At 36.7% G+C, this 27,497-nt stretch overlaps 1 protein-coding gene across 1 annotated transcript in view; it reads left to right on the forward strand.

The window, feature by feature from the left end:
* The window catches only part of NT5DC1 (5'-nucleotidase domain containing 1), a 124,729-nt gene that overhangs the window by 69,106 nt on the left and 28,126 nt on the right, over positions 1-27,497 (forward strand). The window contains exons 7-8 of the mRNA XM_072333238.1: positions 12,952-13,126; positions 17,036-17,133. Coding sequence (XP_072189339.1) covers positions 12,952-13,126; positions 17,036-17,133 — 273 coding nt within the window. The remainder of the gene's footprint in view (positions 1-12,951; positions 13,127-17,035; positions 17,134-27,497) is intronic.

Here is a 27,497-nt window from a genome sequence, read left to right on the forward strand (position 1 = left end):
GAGGCCTGTGTTAGCGATATGGCAAGAGAGGTTGAACCTTTCCTCCAGTATTCCATTACATTCCATTACACTGACGATCATTGACACTTACCGAACATTTATGGAGACGAATCAGTGAAGGCGAGCACAGTGAAGCAATGGATGATGCATTTCAGCAGAGGTGATAGTGGCAGTGGGTCATCTTCACTGGTGCAGATGTTTACAGGTATGGCATACAGGCTTTTCTTCATCACTGGCAAAAAGGAACAGCTAATGTTGTTGACTATGTTGAAAACAGCATTTTGTTGCTGCGAATTTATCAAATAGTGTTGTGTTATTTGTAGCTGTTGTCGTTTCTGTGGAACAAAACAGGAGGCATTACTTTCAGAGTAACATGCTTGTTTCTCATATAGCAGTTTATTTAGATTATTGCATGTGTTAAATGTTCTGTAATTGAGATCTGAAAGATGTCCTTACTGAGAACACTATTGTAAAACCAAGTTGAAATTTCTCTAACTGCATTTTTGGCATATTATATAACGTGATTATACATACATAAAATGTATGAAAAAAAAAAAAATCTTGCTTCAATTTATCAGTGCAAGACATGTTATGGACCAGTTCTTACTTAATATACAAGAAGCTGGTATTTCATATTTTGACATTTTGGAGGGGCAAAACATTTTCTACCCTAAACATGGCAGAAGGCATTGAATAAGTTAATTTTATTTTCTCGTCATGAGCTGTAGTGAAGGAGTTCTACAGAATTTGAGATGTGAGCTTACAGCTAAAATAAAGTTGACTCAGGAACATGTGAGACACATTGTATAGACAAACTTTGTATGTACCAATTAAAATGTTTCTTGCATGCCCAAGACTGTAACTCACTCAAACACCCTGCTTATTGTGCTGTGGGGAAATAGTGTAACCTCTTTGGTTTAGTTCTCTGCACTTCATGATTCCAGAGTGCTTTTCCCAGTCTTGGAGTCCTGCAGTCATCTCTGTATCCATCTTGTTTTGTTTTGCAAAGGGCATTTAAAGAAGCTGGCAAGAAGGAGTTTAAACTTCCCAGATGGGTGCTGTGAAAGGTGTTTTTGGATTGGCATTTTATATGAGGCATGTTTCTGGACTTGCAAATGGTGTTGGAAGTTACTGCCTGTCAGATGAGATGAAGTGACTGATTCTGTATGTGCATGTCCCCACTGTGAAATAAAACATTAGCCTAAACAAGGAAGGAAAGAAAGCAGATGTGCAGGTATAAGTTTGCAGCTGCCAGATGGCAACTGCTGAGATTGGCTCATTTGATTACTTGCAACAACCTGCAAAACTCCCTTAGAAAGTAAAATGAAGGCAGAAGTAGGAACAAAACCAGCTTGTGTCTTTTGAACAAGTGAAATTTCAGTAAGGGGTGCTCAGGCTCTCTTATAATATCCAGCAGGATAAAATACTTCAGAACTCTTAATCCCACTGAAGTCAGTACAGATTTTGCAGTGGCAATATAAACAAATGCTTAAAAAGCATGCTTCTATCAATCAGTGAAATATCTTCTAGTAGAGCATTGTCAACTATGTTCAAGTATCAATGTATGTACAGCTATCAAAGTATATGTAGCTTGAAAGTATTAGAGGTTACTCAGCCTACTAGATGATGGGGTTTTATATAGCAGTTCTCTTTGGGCAAAAACATTTGTGCAAGAAAGCAACTATACATCCAGGGTAAATAAAGAAGGACTTTTATTAACTCAGTGATTGCAGAGAAATAATCAAGAAAGAGGACAAAGTTAAATAAAAATCCAAACAAAATGTAAGTTGCATCTGTATGGAAACTGTTGAGTTGTGGTCTGAACCACTGATTGATCACCTGGGGAAAGGACTGGGTTGGCTCTGGGAGCACAGGTGAAGGGCAGTTTACCTGTGCAACCAGTATGGGTGGAGCCTGACTGCACCTCTCCTAGACCCCATTTAAGGGCTGACAGTGGGAAAAGAATCTCTTTTACTGGAGATCCATCTCTGGTGAAGTTTTCCCCTGTGAACCTAGCATCTCCTGATATGGGTGAGCAAACTTTTTCCCTTCCTTCATAGTACCTTTCTATTGTGCTTGTCCATCCGTCATTACACCTTTTTTGTAACGCATTTCACTTGTTTAAAATCTTATTTCTTGCATGCAGCAAGTGTTGGAAATGAGCAATAAGAGCATTAAGTTAGATTATCTGGCTTAGCCCAGGATACTGACATAAACAGTAGATTAAAAAAAAAAAAAAATACATTTTCAGATGAGGGGGAAAAGAAAAAAAACCAAACCAACAGCATCAGCTTTTGCTGTCATGTGTGATATGGCTGTGTAACTATGGGAAGAGTAAGAAGGCAAAAACAGAAATCCAAAGGCAATTTTATACATATTCATATACCTTTTCAGCGCAGGAAAATACAAGTGTATGCCTGTACATCACATAAATGCATTTCTATAAGAAATGATACCGCAGATTACATATTTACAAGTAACTGTATGATCACAATTTACACACCCAACTTTGGCAACTGAATGCTTCATACTGCTGAAGAATCACACAACTTACTCGATGATTTTCACAGAGTCACAGAATGACTGAGACTAGAAGGGACCTTTGGAGGGTATCTGGTCCAAATTCTGCTGAGGCAGGGGTACCTACTGTTGCCCAAGGACCACATCCAGAGGACTTCTTCTAATGTAGAATCATAGAATGTCTTGGGTTGGAAGGGATCTGGAAGATCATCTGCTCCCAATCCCCCTGCCACAGACAGGGTTGCCAAATGCTAGATCAAGCAGTAGTTTGGGATACCCAGGGTCCTTTCCAACCTGGCCTTGAACACCTCTAGGGATGGAGCATCCACAACATCATTGGATAGCCTGTTCCAACATGCTTACATACCTGTGGCATTCCAAAATGCAGTTCTTATCTCTTGGAAGCTGAAACAGCACTGTTTTCTTGGGATTGAGTATTTGGTCCAGCTCTCTAGAAAACAAGAACTATTTGTGTGGCACCTGGCTTCTTCCTAATATTTCAGAAGAGTCTTGTTGCTCTGTGGAAAATGTGTCAACCAATGCTTAGAGCATGGCATATTTGTAAATGTGAATTGCTACCACAGTCTTTCACTTCCATGTATCCCAGGCTGCATGGGTGAAGCCCTGTGCCCATGGGATGTGAGCAGCACTACTTACTTCCTTGCAGTCTAGTGAGGACTGGAGGCTTACCTTCTGGCTTTTTGGTTGTTTTTTTTCCTCACCAAGGAAGTGTTTTTCTGAGGGTAGCAGGAGAGGGAGCAAATTGTAGCAGGGCTGCTGGTGAAGACCCACAGCAGCGCCCTCTGCATTTCACTTGCAAGGAGCACAGCAGGAGGATGCCTCCTTCTGCAGTGAGTGGTTTGCCATGGTACGGCGGCTGAGCTTTAAAGCAGTGTCACCATGCACTGAAGGTGAGATCAAGTAGCTGTAGTATACTGGTCAGGGGACACCATATGTTTCTTGGTTCTTTTAAAGCTCTCCAATTAATATGCATATTTTCAAAATAATGGTAGTTCATGTTTGTAATTGAAGTTTGCAGATGTAAGCAGTTTGGGATTGTTGGCTTGTAAGAGAGAATCTCTTCCAGGAATAAAACGTGTTTTGTATGCTTTTGTTGCCACAGATGAATCACAAGCAGATTCACTCGTGAAGTGAATAAAGACACGGATTTTCAGTCGATAACAAGTCTCTGTATGACTTAAAGAAGAGACCTGAGAGGTTAAGCTCTGTGAAGTTCGCATTAACAGTAGCAGCGACAGCATTTCAACTGTACTGCAAGAGAAATTCTGTAGTAACTTCGCATATTTTTGTCAAGAATATAGATTGCTTTACATTTCCAGGTCTTCCTGCAACTAGTTGCAAAAAATTCCATACAGATATGGCCCCGGGAAGCCAAGAATTCTCACTTGCTAGAGTCTGTTGATGGCCTGAAATAACAAAGGTCTGTCCAGATACATATGATCTATCTCAAGTGTGTTACCATCTGCTTCTTGCAAGAAGTCTCTTTTAAAGCCAGAGTGTCCTTAGGGACACATCCAGATCCTCCAGAAGTTTGAATTTCAGTATCCTAGTTGCAAATGTAGCTGCTTTAATGTGTATTTCTTGATAGTTGCATGTTAGGTTGCTGTGAACTTGAATTACTCATGCTAGAATCTCTTCAGCTTCTTGATAGGAACAAAATCTGGATTAAAAAAAATTGGGATACTTCTTACTTCATATGGCAGCAGAGCTTGCCACGTGAGTGCATTATTTCGTATTAACAATTCATTTCCAATCAAAATAACAGAAAAGGAGAGATTAAACAGAGCAAGCATCCTTCTTCAGGCACTTATGGGGCATGAATTTCACATGATTGCTTTTTTGACAGATTTAGATTGTAATTGTGGTCTGAGATTTCCAGTGGATGAGCCTGAAATACAGAACCAAATACTAATTCCAGGTTTAATGATTAGGATGCCAGCATGCAGAGGTATTGTAAAGTTTGAGTCTGTGTTGCTATATGAAGTGGCGAGGGTCAGATAAGTGAGATTAAAGCACAAAAACAAAATCATGTCAGCACCAGGGTTCAGCAGACTGGAACCATGTCCCAGCAAGTCAGAGACAGTGCTTCTGCCTGGCTTGCAAAATAGGCTTGTGCATAGTAAGCAACTGCCAGTTTGTGTTATTCCTTTTTCTTTCCTTTTCTTTTTTAAGGGTGTGTGTGTCATCCTGTTGTAGAATGGGGAAAAATCTGGAATCCTAGAGAAACTCAGGAGCTTAAAAAATAAGATTATTTCACAATTCTGCTTACAGAAACCCTTTTGCTCCTCATTCTCATTCTTGGAATTAATTTGAACTAGCCACTGCTCACTGGGGACCTATTTTACATTAAGTGATATTTACAAGTTTACTTTTAATATTTTGGCCCTTATTTAGATAATGTTAAAAGAGAAAATTTAAACTAGGAGAAAAAAGAATGCAGGATTGCAGGTGGAACATGTGGAAGATTTTTCTTAACTTTTAAATCTTCTCATTACTGACAAGTGACAGGACAAGGGGAAATGGCCTCAAGTTGCACCAGGGCAAGTTTAGGTTGGATATTAGAAAGAACTTCTTTACAGAAAGGGTGGTTAGGTACTGGAATGGGCTCCCCAGGGAGGTGGTTGAATCGCCATCCCTGGATGTGTTTAAGAGCCGTTTGGATGTGGTACTCAGGGATATGATTTAGCAGAGGGTTGTTGTGGTTGTTGTGGGTTTTTGTTTTTGTTTTTGTTTTTTAAGAGATAGGCTACTGGTTAGGCTGTGGTTGGACTTGATGATCTTCAAGGTCTTTTCCAACCTGAGTAATTCTATGATTCTATGATTCTAAATATAGTTTTCCCCCAGTCTCTAACCTCCAAAATGCTTGTAGACAGACTTGGGCTTTCTGACAGTGATTTAGGTATAATTGTGTGGCCCCTTATTTTGTGTATAATTTAGTTTGTTGAAAACAAACGGCAAGAAGTCAAAAGCTATATTGCTGCTACTTGCTGCATTCATTCTCTTCACCAACTTACAAGCAAACTTTGTTTCTGACATAATTCTAGGCATCATTATCCATAGGTGAGGTGGTTGAACACAATCTATAGCCCCAAGCATTAAAGAACAAGTGGAGAACAGGCTGCAAACTCATCTTTAATATGTAATCACATTATTTTAAGTAACTCTAGAAGTTATCTTGCTTTTGCCTCACCACTGCTAAAGGAATGGGTTAGGTATTCTCTCTCTGACAGGTAGTCGTCCAGACTCTTTTTAAAGACCTACACTTAGGGATCTCATAGAATCTTTGATGCAACTTTTCCAGTGTGTGTCAATACCCTTAAAATTAAAACATTTCTTATCTTGCCTTTGGAGGCATAAGCTCAATGCTTCTTGACTCATTTACTTTAGTCTCAGGGGACAGATTGTTCCCTTTTTCTTTTTTACTTCTCCAAGCAGCTTTTTACATGCTTGAAGAGTGGTGCTATTTCTTGTTCAGCTTTACCTTTAAGCTGACAAATCATCCAGTCTTTTCCAGATGGCCAGGAGCCGAGCTTTCCACATGCATGTGCTGCCCATTGAGGATCGTTGCCTGTCTCAGTCATTCTGGCAACAGAGGGGCTACCTTACATCTAGGGAAGGTGGAAGCCGTCCAGCAGCCCTCCTGCACCCCTGGGCCGTGCAAGTTCCTGGTGGGCAGTGTCTTCTATCGCTAGATGGCATCAGCTGCACACTGGACCTGAGAAATAGCACCTGAAGAGAGTTTTCAAGTCAGAGAAGCTGGTCGGTCTCTCCGGTAGCATACAGATTAACTGTTTGCATGGTAAACAATTATGTACAGAAATAGGTTTTTCTTCCTGCTTCTGTGCAAGCTTCTTAGAGACTATAAACTACTACTGCTTCCAGTAAAAATATTTATGAGAAATTTAACTCCATTCTTACTGTAATAAGTGTCTCAGAGTACCTGTCTGTTCCTCTGTGGAGCCCTTTTGAGATCTACGGAAAAGAGTAACCTGTAATGTCTTGTTGGTAGAGTAGGACTGCTAAGTAGGACTTCTAGTTTGTTTATATTGGTCAGCAACCTGTGCTTTTATTATAAAATATGTGGCGTGTACTTTATTTCTTTATTATGAATTTCAATTAAACATCAAGTTTAGCAGTGTGTTTCAGCCAAGCCAGCGCACTCAAGTAGGCCTCATCAGCTGTATAAATAAAAATGTACTCTATATTTGACTTCCTGTCAAACTAGGTGCCAGCACTTCTTTCTGACCACAGTAGCATCCATTTCCCACCTTCTTCTCTGTATTCTCCTGCACTAGTCTGTTGAACTAAACTAAATAATTTCTTCCTTCTGTCTTAAATTGTTTTGTTGTGTTTGTGTTTGTTTTTTTTTTAACTAGGGAAATGCATTTTAACAGTGTGTGTGTGTGTTGACCTAAGATATACTCTTAATAGGCATTCCAAACTGTACCAGCCTTTCTATCAGCCCAAGAGTAACAGCAGCTGCTTTTGGCTTCCTTCATCTAGAAATTCTCTGTTCAGCCTCCTTTTAGTTTGAAACCTATCTTCAGATCCCAGAGCATTTAAATTTTTTGCAGTAAGCTTCTCATAAGCCAAAGGAGTAGAAAACAAGTAACAGAGGAAGTGACTATGAAATGTTTGAAGAGATGGCGTTTTGTATGAGTTCTTCTGAAGTGTTTTGCTCAGTATATTAAATATTTATATAGCCCTACAGTCACTGTTAATCCAAACAGTTGTGTTTTCTCTAGCCTTCTAGTTACTCCTTCAAAATTTATCAAGGTGAACATATGGACTTGTCACCACTGGAAAATATGTTATTTACTAAAATAATAAACTACTTTAGCAATTCTATTTGTGCCAGAGTTGGGTGTTGGCTGTTGCTAAAAATACTGAGAAAATTGATATTATGTGAGCTGTAAACATTTGCTTTTGCAGCTACACAGGTAAACAAGGTACATGAAGAATCAGACTATCAGATCATTTTGTATTTCCACTGGTAAAATGCGATTTGTTCACAACTGAAATGTTATATATGAAGAATACATCTTGCAATCTTGAAAATCATTACTTTTCTGAGAACATCAGAGGAAGATTTAATTTCACATGATATGTGGACAGAGGTTTTTGGAAACATATTACTACCACTTATCATTTTTCATCCTGGTCTATTTTTTGTTTCTCTTCCTGTTTCCTGGATCCTCCCTTCTGTCTGATATGTCATTTTTTATTTTTTTTTAATTTTTTTTTTTTCCACATCTGTCTTCTGGGGGAAAGAGAAGGATGATTTATTGCTTCCTGCTGTTCTCAGTTCCTGATACCTGCCTGAGGCCAAGCCTCCAGAATGTAATCTTTTTACCTCATCATCCCGGCTTTGCACTTCTCCTTTATTATCTTGCTTTATGCTAACATTTCCTTCTCTCTGGCTCTCATTTTGCTTCTACTACTCCTCCTACTCCATGTTAAAGGAAAGGAGATGAAGATGAGTTGGCTAATGCAAATTTAGCCAATATATTCTTTTTCCTTTTTCATTATCAGGAAAGTAAATTATCTTGCAAAATATTTTGAAATGATGGCAGTTTTCTTGTGTATCTGTTGAACGATCATCTTAGATGTTGGAATTGTTTAGATGGGAAAAGAATCCAACATCAGTAGTGAAAGAACGGTCTTTGTGTTCACTCTAAAATCTTGAAGTGCCATAAGACACTGGAAAAGCAATACACAATATAGTGGAAAGCAGTATACAGTGAACATAGTTGTCTGCATCATCATTTATATATAGTAAGACTTTACTTCAACTCCTTCCTGTTTATCAAATAAATGACTGTTATGTACAGGCCTGCATTCAGACTAAAATTAGGAAAGAGATATAAATCCTTTCTTGTTTCAGAGTTGCAGAGAATCTAGCTATGGATATTGATAGCTAAGCTATCAAGTTGCCTTTGAATTTAAAACAGAGTAAAGTCACATGCCAAATACTACTTTCTCTGTGAGAATGGTTAGTTATAAAGCCAGTAAATACAAGCTACAAATTGGCAGCTGGAAGTTTATTTTTCTTGGCTGAATTCTAAGGATTTTTTTTCAGCCTCATACCTCTCTACTTAGCTAAACCATACAAATAGTGGTTAAATTCTTTTATATTCAATCAAGTAGCTGCCTCTTAGAATTAGTAACAATCCTGAAAAATATATTATATTTCTGTTTTAGTTCTGGAATAAGACCTTGCCAGAAATGTACCTCCCCAACAGTTTTTTGTTGTGTTGTTTTGTTTTTTTTTTAATATATATAACTAAATAACAGTTAAGAGATGGAAACTGCATTGTCCCAGTAATGCAAATTGCAGACTTTGAGCCCAAAGGAATCTAGAACCAGTGGGGTGTAAACTTACCCTGCCAAAGTAAAGTGCTGTAGTGAAGAGCACAAAAGAAAGTAAGAACTGTGTTTCCCTATCTTAATGTATTGTATTGGAACATCAAATTGTATATTTGAATATCATAATTTTGTGACTATATTAGAGGAGGTTGATTGGATTAAAGCCTGGACTGTTATCTGTGCTGAAGGACTTCTGCCAGTCCTTGCAAGCACTGTGCAAGCTCTTTCTGAGTTTGGTCTGAGGGCTTCACGTTTCAGATGTATACAACTCCCATCACAGCTGTATTACAAGCAGTTAATTTCCATGGCAAGAAGTGCAAAGGACATCTTGATCTATCATCATGATCAGATTAGACAAGAAAAAATGAACCCCAAACTAGATGCTAAAGGAACTTCTGGTAATATATAGAGAGGAAATTATATTACTTAGAAAACGTGACATGAAGTAGATCTGATAAGAAGGTCTGAAGCAGTTTATGGCAGCATCTTATTATGTGACAGTTCTAGACAACCTTTTAATTAGTTATGTTTCTATCTTCTGCTTAAAAAGGAAACATTTTCTGGAGAAAAAAAAAAAGAATTGCAAAGACAATTACTATTTTTGAAAGGGTATTTGAAGGGTGATTATATAGCCCTGAGGAGGTTAATTGCCAATGCATTATCTTAGGCTGTATTTCAGAGAATTCACAAAGCTGTTTAGAAACAAGAATGGAATTTGAAAAACTGCATTTGTTTCCTGGCAATGCAGACCAACAGCAGTAAATTACAAAGTTGTGCATACAATGCTTAGAGGTTTGCTTTTTGCTCCGTATTTTTGGAATAAGTTCTTCTGTATATGAGGGTAAATATGTTGATTAAGTTGATAATTACAGTCCTCTTGTTTTCACTACATAGAGACATTTGAGGTAAAAGTTGTTTTCCTTTCACTAACTTGTGCATGCGTATTAACACATATCAGTATCCATAAAACCATATATTCAATGATATCTATAAAATGGATAAAATTGTGGAGACTTTATTTTGAGCAGTGTGCAGGTAGCAAGAGGTCAGTTGTAGATCTGGTGGTCACCATTGGTCCTCCAGCATGATAGTGAACTTGAGGGCCACTGAAACTTCTCCAAAGTGTGCTCGTAGTTCCATTTTTAAGGGAATTTTGAAACTTGGATGCTCCATGAGAGTTAGTGCAGACTTGACACACTACTTATTTCTCACGAATTGTGTAATTAACATTAGTAATTACTTTTCTACTTTTCAGGAAGAGAGTTGCATGACAGTAGCAGAAAACCATTTATTACCATTAGCTTACTTTCTCCTCTCCTGTATTAGCACTGATAAAAAATTTCTGATTGTTTACTCTGTTAATTTTATTATTATTGTATGCTTTTACATTTTCTTCCTAAGGAAAAATAAAGTACAGTGTGTGGCATAGTGACTAAAAGTACGTGGGGAAAAAAAATGCTTCATTTCTCACCATCGAATCATTTCATTTGACTGTGACAGCTTAACATTTCTCCATCACATAGTTAAATTTTCTCAGCTCTACCAGCAAGGTGTCTCTGGCTCTTCTGTCTTCCTCATCGCTTGCCCTTGGCCTGAGATAATGAACAAGATTTTCAGTTTTTGTTTTATCTGGATTTCAGTAAAATCTTGCAAACTTTGGTGATTAGGCTTTTCTATTAGGAGTATATATGCAAGCAACATGTTTTCACCAGATTCAATACTATGTTAGGAATTAAGTTAAACTCTATTTTTTCTGAGCCATGTTTGCCTAATTACAGTAGAATATGTGTTAATGAGGGTTATCCTTGGTATCACAACAAGCAGCCCAGAGGCAAATTCCAGATCCCAGTGTTGAGAATTGATTTATTGCCTGTCTGCAATTAACAACTGGGCTTAAGGGTCTGAACAGAAAAGTAAAATAAGACTCTCTTTCAGCTCATATGTTGAATCTAGCTTTGTTGATGTTTTCCACTTGAGATGAAACTAAAAGATGAGGTAGCACAGATGTATTATGCAGCAAATACTTCACAGTGTATGGAGAAAGAGGACAGTGATGCTTAAATTTACTCAAAGGCCTTACATTAGTTACACTTCAAAGAGTGAGAGTGGGAGACATTTGGTAGGGAAACTTTCCTCAGGGTTAAAAAAAAAAAACAAAAACTGCATATTTAAATGAACTTTACCATCTTTCTCTGATTATTTGAACCTGTGGGAGCTAGTGCCAAAACTGCTTTATTTGTGTCTCCATTCATTCTTGTGTAATATGTATTTTCGGGGGAGGAGGGAAGGAAAGAAAGAAGAAAACTTGTCATAGCATAGTTCATAAAATACAGCTATTAATGATAATTCTGAAGAGGAAAGGCATGCTCTGCTACTAAAAACTCCATTGCTAATCCCGGATAGTATTCATGTTCCAGGAAAAGGGGGTAAAAACATTTTCCACAGGAAACCCTCCTTGGTAGATCTGCTTTGTTTAATCAAAAAAGCCAGTGCTCTTGGCTAGATCTCAAGACAAACATTGTGGTATCCCATGGAGCTAGCTGCAGGAACATGCTTATATTCCCCTAGTGAAGGCTGTTACATGTCTTGACCTAAATACTATGGAGTAAAATAGTAACCTGGTTAGAAGCTGATAGATTTTTGCTTGAGGAGTTTTCCTGAGGTGTAGCAGTCCACTCTGTAGCTTTTGGAAGGGCATCTGCCATATCACAGTAAAGAGCAAGACATTTTTGTCTCCTGTCTAGCTGCAGTGATGACATTTAATTTGGAACTTCTTATGTGAGGCTTTTCTCATACCATCTGTAGATGCTTGAATATGTTAACGCACAAAATAGCATTATGTTTAGCACCCAGTACATATCTTTCAGTCTTTCTTTGATACTACTGTTTCAACTGTACATATTCTCTCTTTCATTAAATAGCTAGAGTTCAAGTGGTTTAAAACTTATTTTTTCTTACTTGAAAACAGCATTATTCACATACCAGAAAGCTAAGTAATGTCTGGGATTTATTAAATCATTCAGCAAAGTTGACCACAGACAGTTGCATATAGAACAAATGCTGGAAGAAAAGTAAGCTCATGTTGGCGATGTTCATACTATAACACACACAGGCAGAGGACCAAACACTTGATGTTATTTCTGTTTATGTATTGCTGTTTCCTCTCAGACCTTTACTAGCTTGACATTTTTAGTGATAGAGTGTTTGATCAGAAAGGAAGTAGATAAGCTTAAGTCATAGACATGATGCAAAAAAGTTAACTTTCATATTATGTTGACATCTTGGTACAGTGGTTATGGGTTATACCAAGGTATATCTTTATTTACTTAATAAGATATTAATGAATAGATAAATTTTACTGCTAACTTTGTTATTACATACTTTTAAAAGTCTTGTATTTCAAATGTATTTACAAAGTTCTGTTGCTGTAGGGTTTAGCTAAGACAGCAGTATTGATGTTGGAAGTTTGGTTGTTTTTCTTTTCTTTGTATCAGTTCCTAGTATTCCAAATAGCTGTGAGCTTTGCCACCTTATTCAATCAGCTCTTCTCACATAAAATGCTAGTTGTAAAACAGCAGAAACATTAATGTGAGCGTTATTCATCAGACAGTACTAACATAAGACATAAGTAACTGAACAATATTCTTGAGAATTTCATACTCTTATGATTTTTCTGAACATTAAACTCATTTTTAAATCACAAATGGTATCCAGAGTTTGAGCAAAGGTAATGGAAGTCATTATTTGTTGTGTAAGACTATAACCTGTAATATACACATTATTTACTCTCATGAGTAAGAGAGCATCAAATACAATAACTGAAAATTCTATAACAGAGAAGTCATTACGAACTTACTTCTGCTACAACACATCCTTTTGACTTCACTGTGTTTTGTTTATGTTGTGTTACAACCCAGGGAAATCTTTAAACTTTGCTTTGCCTTTTTAAAATTCTATTGTTTGCACATGAAAGGATATTTGTTGCACAGAGTAAGTGGTTTGTGACTAGGGTTGGCTAATATATTATTTTGTTGTCATTTTTAGAGGACTGTGGGACATATTTCCCAGAAGTGAAAAATCATCCAGAAAAATACTTACAAAGATGTCCCAATTCTGTAAAAAAGTGGCTGAAACAACTGAAGAGTGCTGGGAAGATTCTGCTACTAATTACCAGTTCTCACAGTGACTATTGCAGGCTCCTGTGTGAATATATTCTTGGGTAAGTGCAGTGTCCATTTCAAATAATATTTGCCAGGCTCCTGATGGAGATCAGCCTGAGCTATGGGAAGGTTAATTTTCCTTTCTTTATTTGTTATAAATTGTTTAGATCTTAAGTTTCTGGTGGGTCTGTCTCCTCTAGTAGCAAGGTACTCAAGACAAAGTAGTTCATTTGTTAGCCTGAAAGTTAACACAGCACAAATATCCTACATCTGTTCTGGACATCACGATAGGTTTAAAGACATCAAGAAATAGGTCAACATGTAATTGGAGACACCATCTGAATCCCAATTTTATTATACATTTTTACAATGTTATCTGTGCCTCTCCTATCATAAGGGCAAGCAGTAGTAATATTTCTCTTTGCATCAAATCTGCATGGAAAACTTTACAAATACTACTTCCTTGTGGTGACTTCCACAAGATGGTTGTGCATGGGGAATGTGCATTTGCAGATCACAGCAGAAAAGATAAAACAGGTAGTTGATTGCTCCTGGCAGTCAGTTGAGGTTTGCTCACTTTGTCTTTTTTCTCATGAGTGTATGAAGTTCTAGAATCATGTTTTCCAGTGACTCATCCAAACTATCTTTAAAGATATTTTCTGGAGTAACAAGTACTCCACTGTCCGTTAGAACTTACTGAAATATTTTTTTTGTCCTGAAAGTAATTCTGAATGCTTTATTATTCTTATTTACTCCATGACCCCTGTGTCAAACTATGAATCTCTACTTTCTCTAGCAGCTTTTTCTACCACTAGAATACAGTCTAGGTTCATATATAAATATAATCTCTTAACCTTAATTTTGTCAGGTTAACTACATTTTGGTTCTTTTTTTTTTTCCATCAACCCTTGTGAATTGCAGTAGCAGTATCATTGTGTGACTTTTGAGGCTTACCTACAAGTAAAATGTTGTTAGGAGAACACACACCGAAATGCAAGTTTGCCAACATGTAGTCACCAAAGGTGAGTGTCAGCTCACCTTTTCATCAACATTACCTACTTATAAACTAGAAATTTTGGAAGCTGATCATTTCGACTCCTTTTGTGATTACTGGAAAGATAATTCTGGGCATCATCCTTGGTAATTCATTCTGTTACATTAAATAATGTCTGAATTAAGTGGGATGAACTGTCGAAGCATGTGGATATTTCTTCTTTCACTCTGCCTGTGGTATAGACCACTGTCAGTGAATTCAGCATGCAACTTATAGATGGCTATAATTAGGTGAGATATGTGCTACTCTTTGTCCTAACCATTCAGTGTAACCACAGACCACCATAAGAAACACAAGCAGTAACTGGAACAAATTTTATAATTAATATTGTGTGATAATGTAAAGCACATTTAGGTGCTCATATAATAAGTAGCTTCACAAATGAAATTGTCAGTGATTCTGGAAATGTCATAGATAACATCTCCTCTCACATCTACAACAAATCAAGACAAAGTTGCCTGAATCTTATGGAAGACTCTTCACTGTGTTTTTGAGTTTACATGAAGGATAAGTTATTGTTCCCTCATGTCTCAGTCATGTTCCTGAAGTGATCACTTTCAAAATAAAGTTCAAGCTTAACTTACCCATGGAAACATTATTTGTACTGTATGTCAGTACAAGAAGCTTACCTGTATTGTTACTTGTCACTCAAGAACTGATGGTGTCTGTTTGGCTTCTGGAATCCTCCAAACAATTTTGTATTATTTATCTTAAAGAGGTTTGCATATGGTTACAAGTTGTATAAAAAAATGTTATGATTTAAGGAAGTTCCTTCCTCAAGGAAAGAAAATAAGACAAAATAAAAGTTTGAAGGTAACCTCACAGGGAAAACATTCATGTTTTTAGTTATCTCAGTCTCCTGGATAATTGTAGGTTATTTGAAAATGGTACAGTTATGTAGTTTTCTTCCAGTAAGCTTCTTCTAGCATTAATAGTATTTTAGTGTCTCTATTTATCTTGGTCATCTGTAACTTCTGTGATCTTACATGTAATGTAGTCACCCAAGCAAAGAAACATTCCTACTAAAAAATGAAGTGCATGTCATCAATGGGGAATGTTTTCATTTTCTAATAAAAAAATAATCACACTAAGCAACATTTGTCTAATTTTGTTTTAGTAACTTCAGAACATGCAGGTAGCCATTGTTGTTATTATTTCTTGCTGTACCACTAAACTGGATGATGTAATAAGTGAGGTCAAATAGAATCCTTTAAATAAAGAAGACCCTTCCTACAATAGGAATAACTGGTACCTCCAGGAGTTCATCTCATGGTAGGCTAGGTGGCATGAAATGCATGGAAGTTCCCCAGGGTTACCTAAGCATTGCTCAAGTGTTCAAACCCAACTGAACTGATGGATTTCTCACAGTTCAGTTATCAGTCAGTGTTTTGACAGACCTTATGAATTTTGGAAAAATCTTAATTTAATAACGGGGTTCAGCTTGGAGATTGAGAATCATATTTGTTGGTCTTTATGAGCCACATGTGCAGTGGGGATTTAGTCAGCAGTCAGTTGAGTCTGAAGTTCAGCTGACAAAACAGCACTTCAGACTTAGGGTGAGATCACCCTTCATTAGCTGTGTTAATTAGACCTATTAACTACAATGTCATTTTGGATACCTGCTAAACTAGCACATACATATAAAATAGATACCAACAATATGGATGTTTTCATTTAAGTACATTTAGTCTTCAGTTGCTTCCTATTCCAGAAACCAGTAAGATGTGATAAGGTATGTGTAGTCTCAAGAGTAGAAAACATACATATGCATATGTGTTTAGCCTGTATACTCCAAATAGGATAAGTAGGGGAAAAAATACTATTTTGTCTGTGCTTCATATGGTTTAACTGCTAGGTTTGTTTTCTTCTTCAGTCTGTTTTTCTAAACAAATGAAGTGCATGTGATCAGGCTCTGCTTGTTTGTCAAAACTTTCACAACTCTTGGATCTGCTCGCGGCTTCAACTAAATACGACCCAAGGATCTCAGTGGATTCTAAGTTATGAACTTAAGAAAACAAGTATCTGAGTACCACAGGTACCTTACAGGACATCTTATGTTCTCAGGGCAACATGATTTTATTTATTTATAAGGCTGTTTTGTAGAAGGCTCATGAGTCCTGAATAAGCAATGAGGCTTTAGGTGTTTATATGACAGATACAGATAAACCAGATTAAACATTCTCCTGTATGTGAAATCACAGAATCATAGAATGGCTTGGGTTGGAAGGGACCTCAAGGTTTGTCAAGTTTCAACCCCTCTGCCACAGGCAGGGTTGCCAGCCTCTACATCAAGCACCAGATCAGATTGCCCAGGGCCCCCTACAGCCTGGCCTTAAAGATGTACCCATGGTAAACCTGTTGTATCAGCCTTGAATTTTTCTGAGAGGGCTGTGAGCTTTAGCTTCTGCCCACTATCTCCCCAGACCAAGGAAATGAGAAGAAGGCAGAAGAAAGTGAAGTTTGTCCCCATCTTCACAACAGGACACGTGTGAACCTTTGACCACTGAAGGCTTCACTGAATCTCAGAATTGAGATGTGGAACTTTTATCAGCTATCTGTGCAAAATTAGCATAAGGATTAGACTTCAGAACCTTCAAGTCTTCACAGTTTCCCCTGGGGAAATATTTTAATAAGGCAAATCAGTAAGAATGCATCGTTTGCTCTGCAAATGGAAGTTGGAAACCACATTGGAGTTAATACTCCACACAAACAATGCTAGATGAGAGGGTCCAGCACACTTCTCCAGGCTATTCCTACAATAATTAGCACTGGTTGCTAATTCAGAGGTCCACAGAAGAAAGCTGAGAAAGTTTCAGTCTAAATGCTATTACGACTATAATTGACTACTATAAGTTTAAAAGCTATTTTTTAAGTATGGGCAACTTACTGAATTTAATTTCCTTTGCTTTTTCAGAAACGATTTTGAAGAGTATTTTGATGTTGTGATCACAAATGCTTTGAAACCTGGCTTTTTCTCCCATACTCCAAACCAAAGACCTTTCCAAACTCTTGGTAAGTTGCAGTCATGGCTTCCTTCTCATCTTCTTACATCTGTTAAAAAAAGTGAGAGGACTAAACCAAACACTAATAGCCTGAACAATATATTTTGAAAATTTAGCTGAGAGAATTAAAATGGATTCTACACAACACTCTTCTAAAGATATTAGTAAAAAATTCTGTTAAACATGAAAAGCACTGAGAAACTACGATTTCGAATGAAAAGGCAGATCTGTGACAGTAATTAAAAACTATATTGATGCTCAGATATTGAATCATTAATAAAAAACTAATAACCTTAGTTAGCTGGCATGGTTAAAAAAAAAAAAAAAAAAAAGAAACACTGAAAGAATTTAAGGATGGCACAAATAAAATTGCAAGGTTAGAGGAAGTTATTTATGATGGAAATCTTGACAGTGTTAAATGTATTTACTTTGGTTAAATCACAACAGAGTGGACAAAGTGCCAGTGTACTCAACTGGGTCAAAACATTCTGAGACATTTAGCATCTTTGACAGCCTAACTGATTGAATCATCAGGTAATTAAGGATGTAAAAAAAAGTTATTTACAAGAGCAGCATTTGTTGAACTACAAATTAGAACAGAAATATGGCTGAAGTCAGTTAATTTTTCCATGTTCTCATAAATATCATAATGATTAAAAGCTGCTTAGAAAATTAACCTTTGTATCTAAAATAGGATACATTAGCATACATTGAACTCTATTTTAGAATTTTATGACAGGAAAATCAGCTGTTGCAGGCCAAAAGAAAAACTAACTGTGGAACTTTTATGGTAAAATTAAAACTAGCAGTGGAAATGTAAGTTAAAACTGAATTTTAATGTTTCATCTATCCATATAAGAAAGATAGTGCTAAAAATGTTAAATGCAATCTTGAAAGGATTAATACTACTAGGAAATCACATTTCTGTCTCTTTTGAGAAATACTGTGTAGAATTAGCTTAATCACATTATGTGATTCTAAGTACCAATTTGTATGAAGCTATTTCTTCTGCATTCAGATAGAAGTAGCATCCTCTGGAAGCCTCTTGCTGGCTCACTAGTTTTCATTCACTATATTTTAACATTGCAAAGATGCTCACATGAGGGTTAGTCACTCATTAAATGTCATATCTGGAGACCTTAATATGCAAATAGATAGGTGGCACAAAGATATATAAAGCCATCAGATAAATAATAAGGTGTGAGTAGCCCTATTTTTAATAAATTCGTATTTTACAGGCAGTAGATGGTCTCTTCTGAAAAATGAATCCGAGCATTAAAAGCAAAGAATTATTATAGTTTAGAACAAGCTGTTAGAGACACAGTTTGAAACAGTGGAGTGCTTGTTTAAGACTATGTGATGTTTAGTGAATAGGAATAATTATGTGAGAAAGAGTCCAAAATAGCAATACACTTTTATAATGTATCTTTTTCTGTCCTCCTTTTGTGTTCCTCACAATAAACCTACAGCTTCAGGGCAGGCACTGATAATTTCACCCCTTTGATTCACCCATCTATTACAAAATCAAATGCTATAAATGTTACTTAAAGCACAAAATATGTAAATGCTTTTAATTTCCAACACCTCAAGTGTTGCAGTGTGAACTAGAGATAAATTTTATTCATCCATAAAAGGTTTTTGCTGCAGATTTATTAAGAGGAAGTCTTTGAAGCTTACAGAAGAGAGTAAATTCTTTGCAGTAAATAGTTTCAGAAAGGTGACTGTGTTCGGTAAACATTTGAAGGAGGACAAGAAGCAGGACAATGTGACAAAGAAGTCATTGTCTAAAAATGTGAGATCGGGTAACTGTTGTACAGAATTTCTCTTTCAGTTGGCAAATCATTTTAAAACTAACTCATTTAGAACAATGAAGATTGATTTTAATTGTGCAATTAAAAATGCGTCACTACTTCATTTGAGTTTCAAGATGTGCATCATTTAAAGAAATGAAAACACAGTTTGAAGTCTTAAAAGAATCATATGACTGCTTCTTGTCAAACTGGAGCACTGAAAATCACAGTATTTCATTATTTTGCATAGTTATCTTTCCGTGCACCATTCTGTTAAGTGAAGGAACAGCGTACACATCTTTCTAGCTTTCTTAACAGCTAGATTTAGTTTTAACTGGAAAAACAGTTTTTATACTTATGTATATCTTATGTAGCAAAGCACATAGTTTGTGAGAGCAGTATTATGCAAAAAATAATAGTTATTATTATTATTATTATTCCCATAATACAAATACTCCATAATTTATCTCAGGTTCAGAAGGTCGCTTTTTCTTCTACAGAGAGACTCTAATTGAGTCATGGAACTACTAATAACATCTTGAGCTATTAGATCTAAGGATCGGGTTGATAACCTTTATGTAAATCCCACATTGAGAGCACATGACTTTCTACCTTTCAATTACTACATCTATATCTTTCAGTTACTACATCTGGCATAAAAATATTATAAAATTCCATGGTGGGCTTGAAATAATGCAAGTACCAAATATAGCTGTGGTTCATCTGAGAAACTGCAAAACATCGAGATTTCTGTAACATTTGACAGCAGAGCGTTCTGTTTATCACATCACTTGCTAATGAATATTAAATCACTGTCCCAATGGCTAGTTTTGATATTAACAGATATATTGTTTAGAATGCAGAGTTAAAATGGAAATGCCAAAGATAACCTTAACTTCACTGAAAATCTTCTTTAAATCTGGAAGAATAAGGTGTTCTCACTTGATCCTGAATAGAATGTTGATATTCTTTATTTCCAGCTCAGGAACAGTTACTGCCTGTTTTGGTCAGTTTTTTTTTTTTTATTAGCTAAGATTCTTTTACTGATTGTTATATGTTCAGTGTTTGAATGTACATATTTTAGAGTGTATATGATGATCTATCTTCATATATACATGCACAAACATGCATAGGCCAAAAAAGATCCTGCATATTGAGTAGCAGCGGGTGCAATATTTTTTGAGGTTGTGTGCCTTTCTCCAGTGCCCAGAAAAGCAAACTGACTCTCCTCCTTCCTGCAGGGAGTCTTCAGTTTTCATAGTTCACTTTCGATTACAGTTCAAACCTGGCCACCTTATTGCTGCCCTTGCATTTCTATCCTGCTTATGTTTCCTCTCCTACATAATGTAACCCCCAGTTTAGCAAAGTCTTTTGGTCCTCTTCCCCCCCCCCCCCCCCCCCCCAATTCTCTTGCTTGTAACTGCCATTTTAACAATTCAACTGCTTAAGCTTTTTCCTCCTTCAGTAATTCTTCCCAGTTCTATTAAAAATACAGCAAAATGCTAAGAACTGAAAATCTAAATTAGAAAAAAAAGGGAGGGGGGGATACAGAATGAGGTAGGGTGTAGACAGTTTAATAATTATTCTGGCCTGCAAGACTTCATAAGAAAGAGATGGTTCTGTATCTGCATTTTAAGTTTTCTTCTGTAACATCTGGGCTTGATTACTACCAAAATGGGATATAGAAGTGGGTGGAGAGTCAGGGTTGAGCCTATACAGCTATTTTTATGTATTTATATTCCAAGGCATTTCAGGCCCAAGTAGTGGGATCTGGAAGGAAGTAGCTTAATATCCCTGGATGTTAGACGTGTAAGCCATATTATTTTTTACATGACTCTTTTTATTTGAGACTTCTTTCATTAAAGGCAGAAGAACAGCAAGATACTACCTAGCAAATAATTCTCAATACTTTTAGTGAAACTGTAGAATATCTGTTAAAAAATGTGGAAACTTTAAAACAGATGGTACCTTTATAAAGGAATATAGCTTTCAAATATACTTGCATCATTCACTTATATAGTCTACAAAAGTAATGCAATTATTTCCACAGAGGTCTCACTTAACAGTTTTATGCAATGTATTGCCACTTTTTACCACATATTTTATGGCTATTTTGTAAAAGAAAACAACACTTACAGCTATTATATAATCTATTTTTATACTTTAGTTTTCAAATTTAGATTTTTTATACCTTTTGACAACAAGAGATTAAGATTGAGCCTCTCCTAGTTCTCTAATACCAGAAACACATCCTGTCTCTTACTTGCAGCAGGGGGGTCAGCTATTACAGATGAAATATCTGGTGCTATACCCTGTATAATCAACAAATATACAGAATGGTGTAGTTAGGCCGGTATCCACATATCATGCAGCTAGAAAGATTATCGCAGTGGAAAGGGATAATTGAAAATAAAGGAAAATGCTCACCCACATCCTAGGCTTGCAGAAAAACTCCAAAGTGAGCAAACTCCAGAAAGAGTCCCTTCCTCAGTTGCAGTCTGCTCTTAAATGGGGTTTAGGAGAGGTGCAGCTAGGCTCCACCCCTTCCAATCTCACAGGTGAGTTGCCTTCACCTGTGCTTCCACATCTGACTCATTGCTTGCCTCAGGTGATCAATCAGAGGTTCAGGCCGTGCTTCAACAGTTCCCATACAATACTCAAGATACCTCTGAGAAGTAATTTTCTGCTCTTTTCTGGACTAGAAAATTTATATCTTATTCATCATTTCTGTAGAAAAAGAAACACGTTTTTAGGCAAATACTTGATATAGATGATGAAAGGCTTTAAATGAGATCTTCATAATCATTTACAGATTCTGATAGGTTTTGGTTTTTATTCTGAAAACCAGAAAGGATTGTGGCAGTGCCTCATAAAGATGATGCCTTCAGTTGGAGTCCTTCTTTGGCAGCTTGATCAGTGCCTGAAAGTAACCTAGAGCTGGTCAGAACAGCTAGAAACAAAAGCAGCTTTCTTCCTTGTCAGAAGCCTTCATTTGTTCTGTTTGTTTCAAAGTTTTGATGGTCATTGCCTCGTAAAAACAAGTGTTTAGAGCATTTTGATTCCATAGCAGAGATAGCAGATATGTGGGAAATTGAGGAAGTAATTTTTATTACTACTTGGAAGCATATAATAGAATCATAGAATATCTCAAGTTGGGATGGATCAGTTGAAACGGACAAGGGTCACTACGTGCAAATCCTAAGGATTCCTATCATTATAGCGGTGTTATAAAACAATGCAAGGGGCAGTGCTGCAGTTTGCACTGGTTGTATATGTAACCATTATTACAGCAACATAGTTAAACGTGTGTAATTCCTGTAAAATGCTATTGAGTAGTAGTGGATGGTAGCCAAAGAACAGGGAAGGAAAATTTTCCATGACAGTACTCCTTTTCATGGTAATACGAGTCATTCCTTTCTGCTGAGGAAGGAATTGAGGGATTTGGTTTTATTTTTTTCAGGAATGGGCTTTACTAACATTTGCTTCAGAAGTGGTGGGAGGCCAGATTCTCACTGAGCCATTAATATCTACTTGCCAATCAGAAGCTGGAGCTTTTGTGGCCAAGTTCAGTTTCTGTTTCTACAAGGACAGCACTGTGCTGCCCTAACTAAAGCAGTTTGCTATAAATTTGGAGCATAGGTCATGCTGGAATGTCAGCAGATGTCCCCTCCTAACTGGCATGGGACATACATAGCTGTTAGCTGTCTCAGCTGCTGGATAGGGGACTGGATGCTGTCTCCCAAGCATCTTTGGCTGATACCCCTACTGTATTAACCAGAAAAGGCTACAATTAGCTACTAGGCTAATACTTCAATGTTTAGTCTGTTTTCCTATGAGTTAGACTTATGCAATCCCATGGCATGTGTCAGTAGAAATTTCTGCCCAAACTTCTGCAGAGCATTGTCAACAATGCAGTTTCTACCACATTTGAGTATGGCTTAATATTCTGACTTCTAGGCTGGATATATAGTATTCTAAGACAATACATACCAGAAAGGAAAAACCTGGACAGTCAGTCTCAGCTTGGGAAGAGACTGCAATGTAAACTTATTCCTTATTGGACAGCAGAGAGGTCACACAGGAGAGCCTAACTACAGATGACCCAACTACTGTAAATGCATCCATGAGACATTGCACCCTATTGACATCAGTGAATCCAAATGCAGTACATAATTTCAGAGGAAAATAGGCCCCATTATTTTCACCACATTTCACAAAAGACACCTTTTTTTTTTTTCTCTCTCTCAAATAGTCTTTGAAGTAAGGCATTTTTTTGTTTCTGAATATGAAGATGAATGCTGAACTGTGCATTCTCCAATATCTGTCCTTCTTTAAAAGAAAAAATAGAGTAAATGTGTCAAGCTAAATTCTTTATACGTTTGTAGTGTCTTCAAAGTGGCTCAGAAGATAAAAGGAATAAAAAGTTATTCATCCAAAAATCAAAACACTGAAAAAACTGCAAAGTGCTTCTGTTACAGCAGGGGTTGCTTCAGCTGATTACCTTTGATAATAAATAATATGTTTGGCAGATAAAAATATTACTGAAAGCTATTTCAAAGAAAGCTAAAGCTCCTGCTTTCAAAAGCTGGATATAAACAATATTCCTTTTGTTAAATCTGGAAAACATGTTTAGCATAATTGCCAAATACTCAAAAACCAGAATTCTTTGTTTTTGACAAGTGTGTTTTCATTTTTCAAAAGGAGCTGCAGTGATTAGCACTACTGCAAAATCCTAGCTATTGTTTATATTATATTATATTCAAGGCCTGAATAAAACTCAAAACCCCATTCTTTAATGTACTGTGCAAACACCTGGTAATAGTCAGTCTCTGTCTTCAAGGAGTCCACAGGCAGGCCAGATAAACAAATGGCTGAAAACAAAAGTACAAGCTTTTCTGTTAGTGCCAAGGAACTGAAACACAATAAGATTGAATGACCTACCCATAATCATATCTCTGGCAGATCTGAATATCTAATGTCCTAACCCAGAAGCAGTCAAGAACTGTGAATTTTTTGCATAAGAACTCAGAGTCCTGACTATGAAAATCCTTTTAGCTCTTTCCAAGATTCAGAATGATGAAATTAAGATAATAGAATTGCAATTAATTCTGATGGATTTGCTTTTTATAGTTCAGCAATATGTCCTTAATAAGTTTAAGGAACTGGAAATACTAACTTGCTGTGTTCTATACTAACTTTCAAACAATGCAATAATTATTCAGTAATTGTTTCAAGTATTGAAAGCAGTAGGATAGAGCACCTTTATGTTTCAGAAGACAGTTCCAAACCACCGATTTCTTAAAATTGGGTATTGGTTATCAAGTCACATTTATGTTTAGTTTCAGTGGAAATAACTTTCTTCACAGAAGAGCATGTCAACTATCTTCCTGATCTTCTGAATTAAAGTCTCCCAAGTCTTTATACTTAGAAAAGTTTACCAAAGTTATAGAAATTATCTTGCAAAATCTTTAACTTCTAATGATGCTTTAAATGTGGTTGATTAAGAGGTGATATCAGCATTTAGGAGGAGCTATTGTTTTACCAATAACATTCAGTGATGACATAGACTACATAAACTACAAATAGAATTAAATATAGTTTATGTATATAATGATATTTCAACATATAAACCATGTGATACAAGGGTTATTAGAAACCAGAATCAGTAGAAAATTCTCAATCATAATTTTAAGCTCATTTTTTATTTTATTTTATTTCAGAATTTTAGCAGAGAATGGAACTGTGATACAGTCCCATCTGGACTGTGCCAGTAGTACTGGGGGCATAAGGTACAAAAGTTCTCATGCATAAGAAACCCAATTCATCAAAAAAAAAAATTCAAGGTATTTTTTACAGCAAGATACAGCAAGGCTTTACTAAAAGCCTGTCAGCTGTGTTTTCTCTTGGTATTAAATCACTTGATTTGTGATAACTAGGTCTGTATTTCTAAAACCAAAACCAAAATACCTTAATGACCAGTTCATATTCCAAACACAATTATGTTCAGCAAACAGACTTCTGTGCGTTAAAGAAATTGTTCTCCAACACCTGAATAGATTATTAAGAGGAGAAAAAATTTTACTCCATAGTATCTGAGAAAACATACTCACATGCAAGATTAAGAAGCAAAGTAGTCGATACTCTAGTACTAGTCAGTACTCCAGTGCTTAGTGATGTTGCTGATGCCCCGTCCCTGAAGACTTTCAAGGCAAGGCTCGATCATGCCCTGGGCAGCCTGATCTAGCTGTGGTGTCCCTGTTCATTGCAAGGGAGTTGGACTAGATGGCTCTCAGAGGTCCCTTCCAGCTCTAAAGATTTTATGATTCTGTAAGTCTACTCAACTTAGATCACATTTGTACTGTGGTAGTAGTCTTTTTTGAAACAGCATTGTCAGTACTTATTCTTACCATTCCATATAAATACTGAAAGTCTGAAATGTAAGCTCACTCAATTTAATTTACTGAAAAGAACATTATGCCGTAGTATTAATGATCAAGTAGCTTGTGGACCATTTACGTCAGATACACAGTTCTAGCTCATGCTAGAATAACAAAATATTTGAAGAAAATGTATGGACTATGCATACAGATACAATATAAAAACAGCATTCAAGTCTTGGAATAGGAAGTCTAGAATAAAACAACCATTATTTTTTTAACATATTCTTTCTGGTTATACAAAATATTTATTTTCATATTCATTCTACTTCCCCGCATGCATAAGAGCATCCATCCAGGACTGGGCAGCAAAGTCAGAGCTAAATTGGGAATTTCAAAGGGTTGAAAGGAGCACTAGGAAAACAAAACATGTGCAAATCAGCTAGTATTTTGAGATTAGGAGAATATACACTTCCTTCTGATCTGTTTTGTGCATTTCCAATAAGTTGGTTGAACAAATATGTCTTATTTTGTCCATTGAATAGAAAAGGTCTAAATGGAAAGCTTATTAACTCACACAGATTCTACTTCTGTTTACAAATTGAATGTTGGGCCCTTGATGTATTAGTTGTCTTCTCTTCTTGCCAAACTTGTATCTTAGAAATGGGTAGTTTTCAGAATTTTTTGCCATTAAGTTGCAAGCCTCTACCTTAAGCAAAACTGTCAGATAACTACATTGTAATGCTGATTCCCTAGGCTAAAAATCAGAGGTCTATTCTGGGGAGGAAAGAACAAACAAGACAATAAATAAATAAATATCAGAAATGGTTATAGAAACCAATACATACGGAAAGTAACCCAGGTATCTATTTATTTTTTATATGACTCAACTTGACAATGAAGAGCTAAGCAACAGTGAGTGGAGAGCTGTACAATTGCCCAAATGGAAATTCCAACACTGTACTCTATAAGGTACATTAGCCCAGTTGACCTAATGGTGCCATCTACAGTGCCTGTGCTTCCTATAACAGACTCCTTATGCTGTGTTTCTGAATCAGGAGTGGAATCCCAGCTATGGTGTCCCGAGCATAGGCCACCAAAGCTGATTGAGAGCTCCAAGGCACCCAAACACAAGTCTTGCAGAAGTGGCACGGGGTATATGGAAGAACCACACCTTCTAAGTTTACAAGTGGATTAAGGTCCTAGGGCACCATAGAGCATCTCAAATCACATCGGACACCAGTGTTTTAGCAACTGAATTGAACCAGAAAGTTCAAAGCTGAATAGAAAGCTGTGATCCCTGCAAGCCTACTCTCATGCCTACAGAAGCCAAAGTTTACCTGTATACAAGATGGATTAACACAAGATTGTAAAATTTACCATTGCTCTGAGACTCAGAGGAAACCTGAGGGAATTTGGTTGGCAGACATTTAGCTTAAACTTCATATAGTAGCCCTTAACCCACTGGAATTCCACAATGAATTTTTTGAAGATTCCCTGCATCCCTGTAGATTGACCAATATGACTTCACAGGAGAAAATAATTATTTGGCATAGATTACATATGTGTAAGACATAAGTGATGAAAGGGGTTTTATATTTTCTTTTCTCTCTTTAATTGCTTCGTTGTTAGAGAACTTCAAAGTTACCTTGCGGTTTGATTTTTCATCAGTTTGGAAACTGGGATTGAGGCAGTTTGAAGTAGAGCGAAAATAGAGGGTTGTGTATGGTACATTCCTGGCAGACAGGGACTGGCAGCCACTGCAGAAAGCTTCCTTTCAGCATAGTTTCCATGAGTCTGTATATGCTGGTTTTCATTAAGGAGCTTTAGAGTTCTCTCATGTGTTCTTCCAAAATTTCTAGCTTTTATTAAGGTTAGTTTGTAGAATTGTTTTTCACAGAAAGCACATGTTGCTTTTTGTACTGCAGACATAAGATCTGCTATTGGAAGCAAGTAGTGAATGAGGCTACTTAAAAGACCTGGAAGTTTACTGAGAACACTAGGGTAAATCATGAGGAAACCCTAGACTGAGGTCTGGTCTGCTTTGATATCATAGAATCATAGAATAGTTGGGTTGGATGTGACCTCAAGGATCATCAAGTTCCAACCCCCCTGCCACAAGCAGAGTTATCAGTCTCTAGATCAAATAATAAATCAGATTGCCCAGGGTGCCATCCAGCCTGGCCTTGAACACCTCCAGGGACAGA

This window comes from Excalfactoria chinensis, chromosome 3 (assembly GCF_039878825.1).
Source record: "Excalfactoria chinensis isolate bCotChi1 chromosome 3, bCotChi1.hap2, whole genome shotgun sequence".
Lineage (NCBI taxonomy): Eukaryota > Metazoa > Chordata > Aves > Galliformes > Phasianidae > Excalfactoria > Excalfactoria chinensis.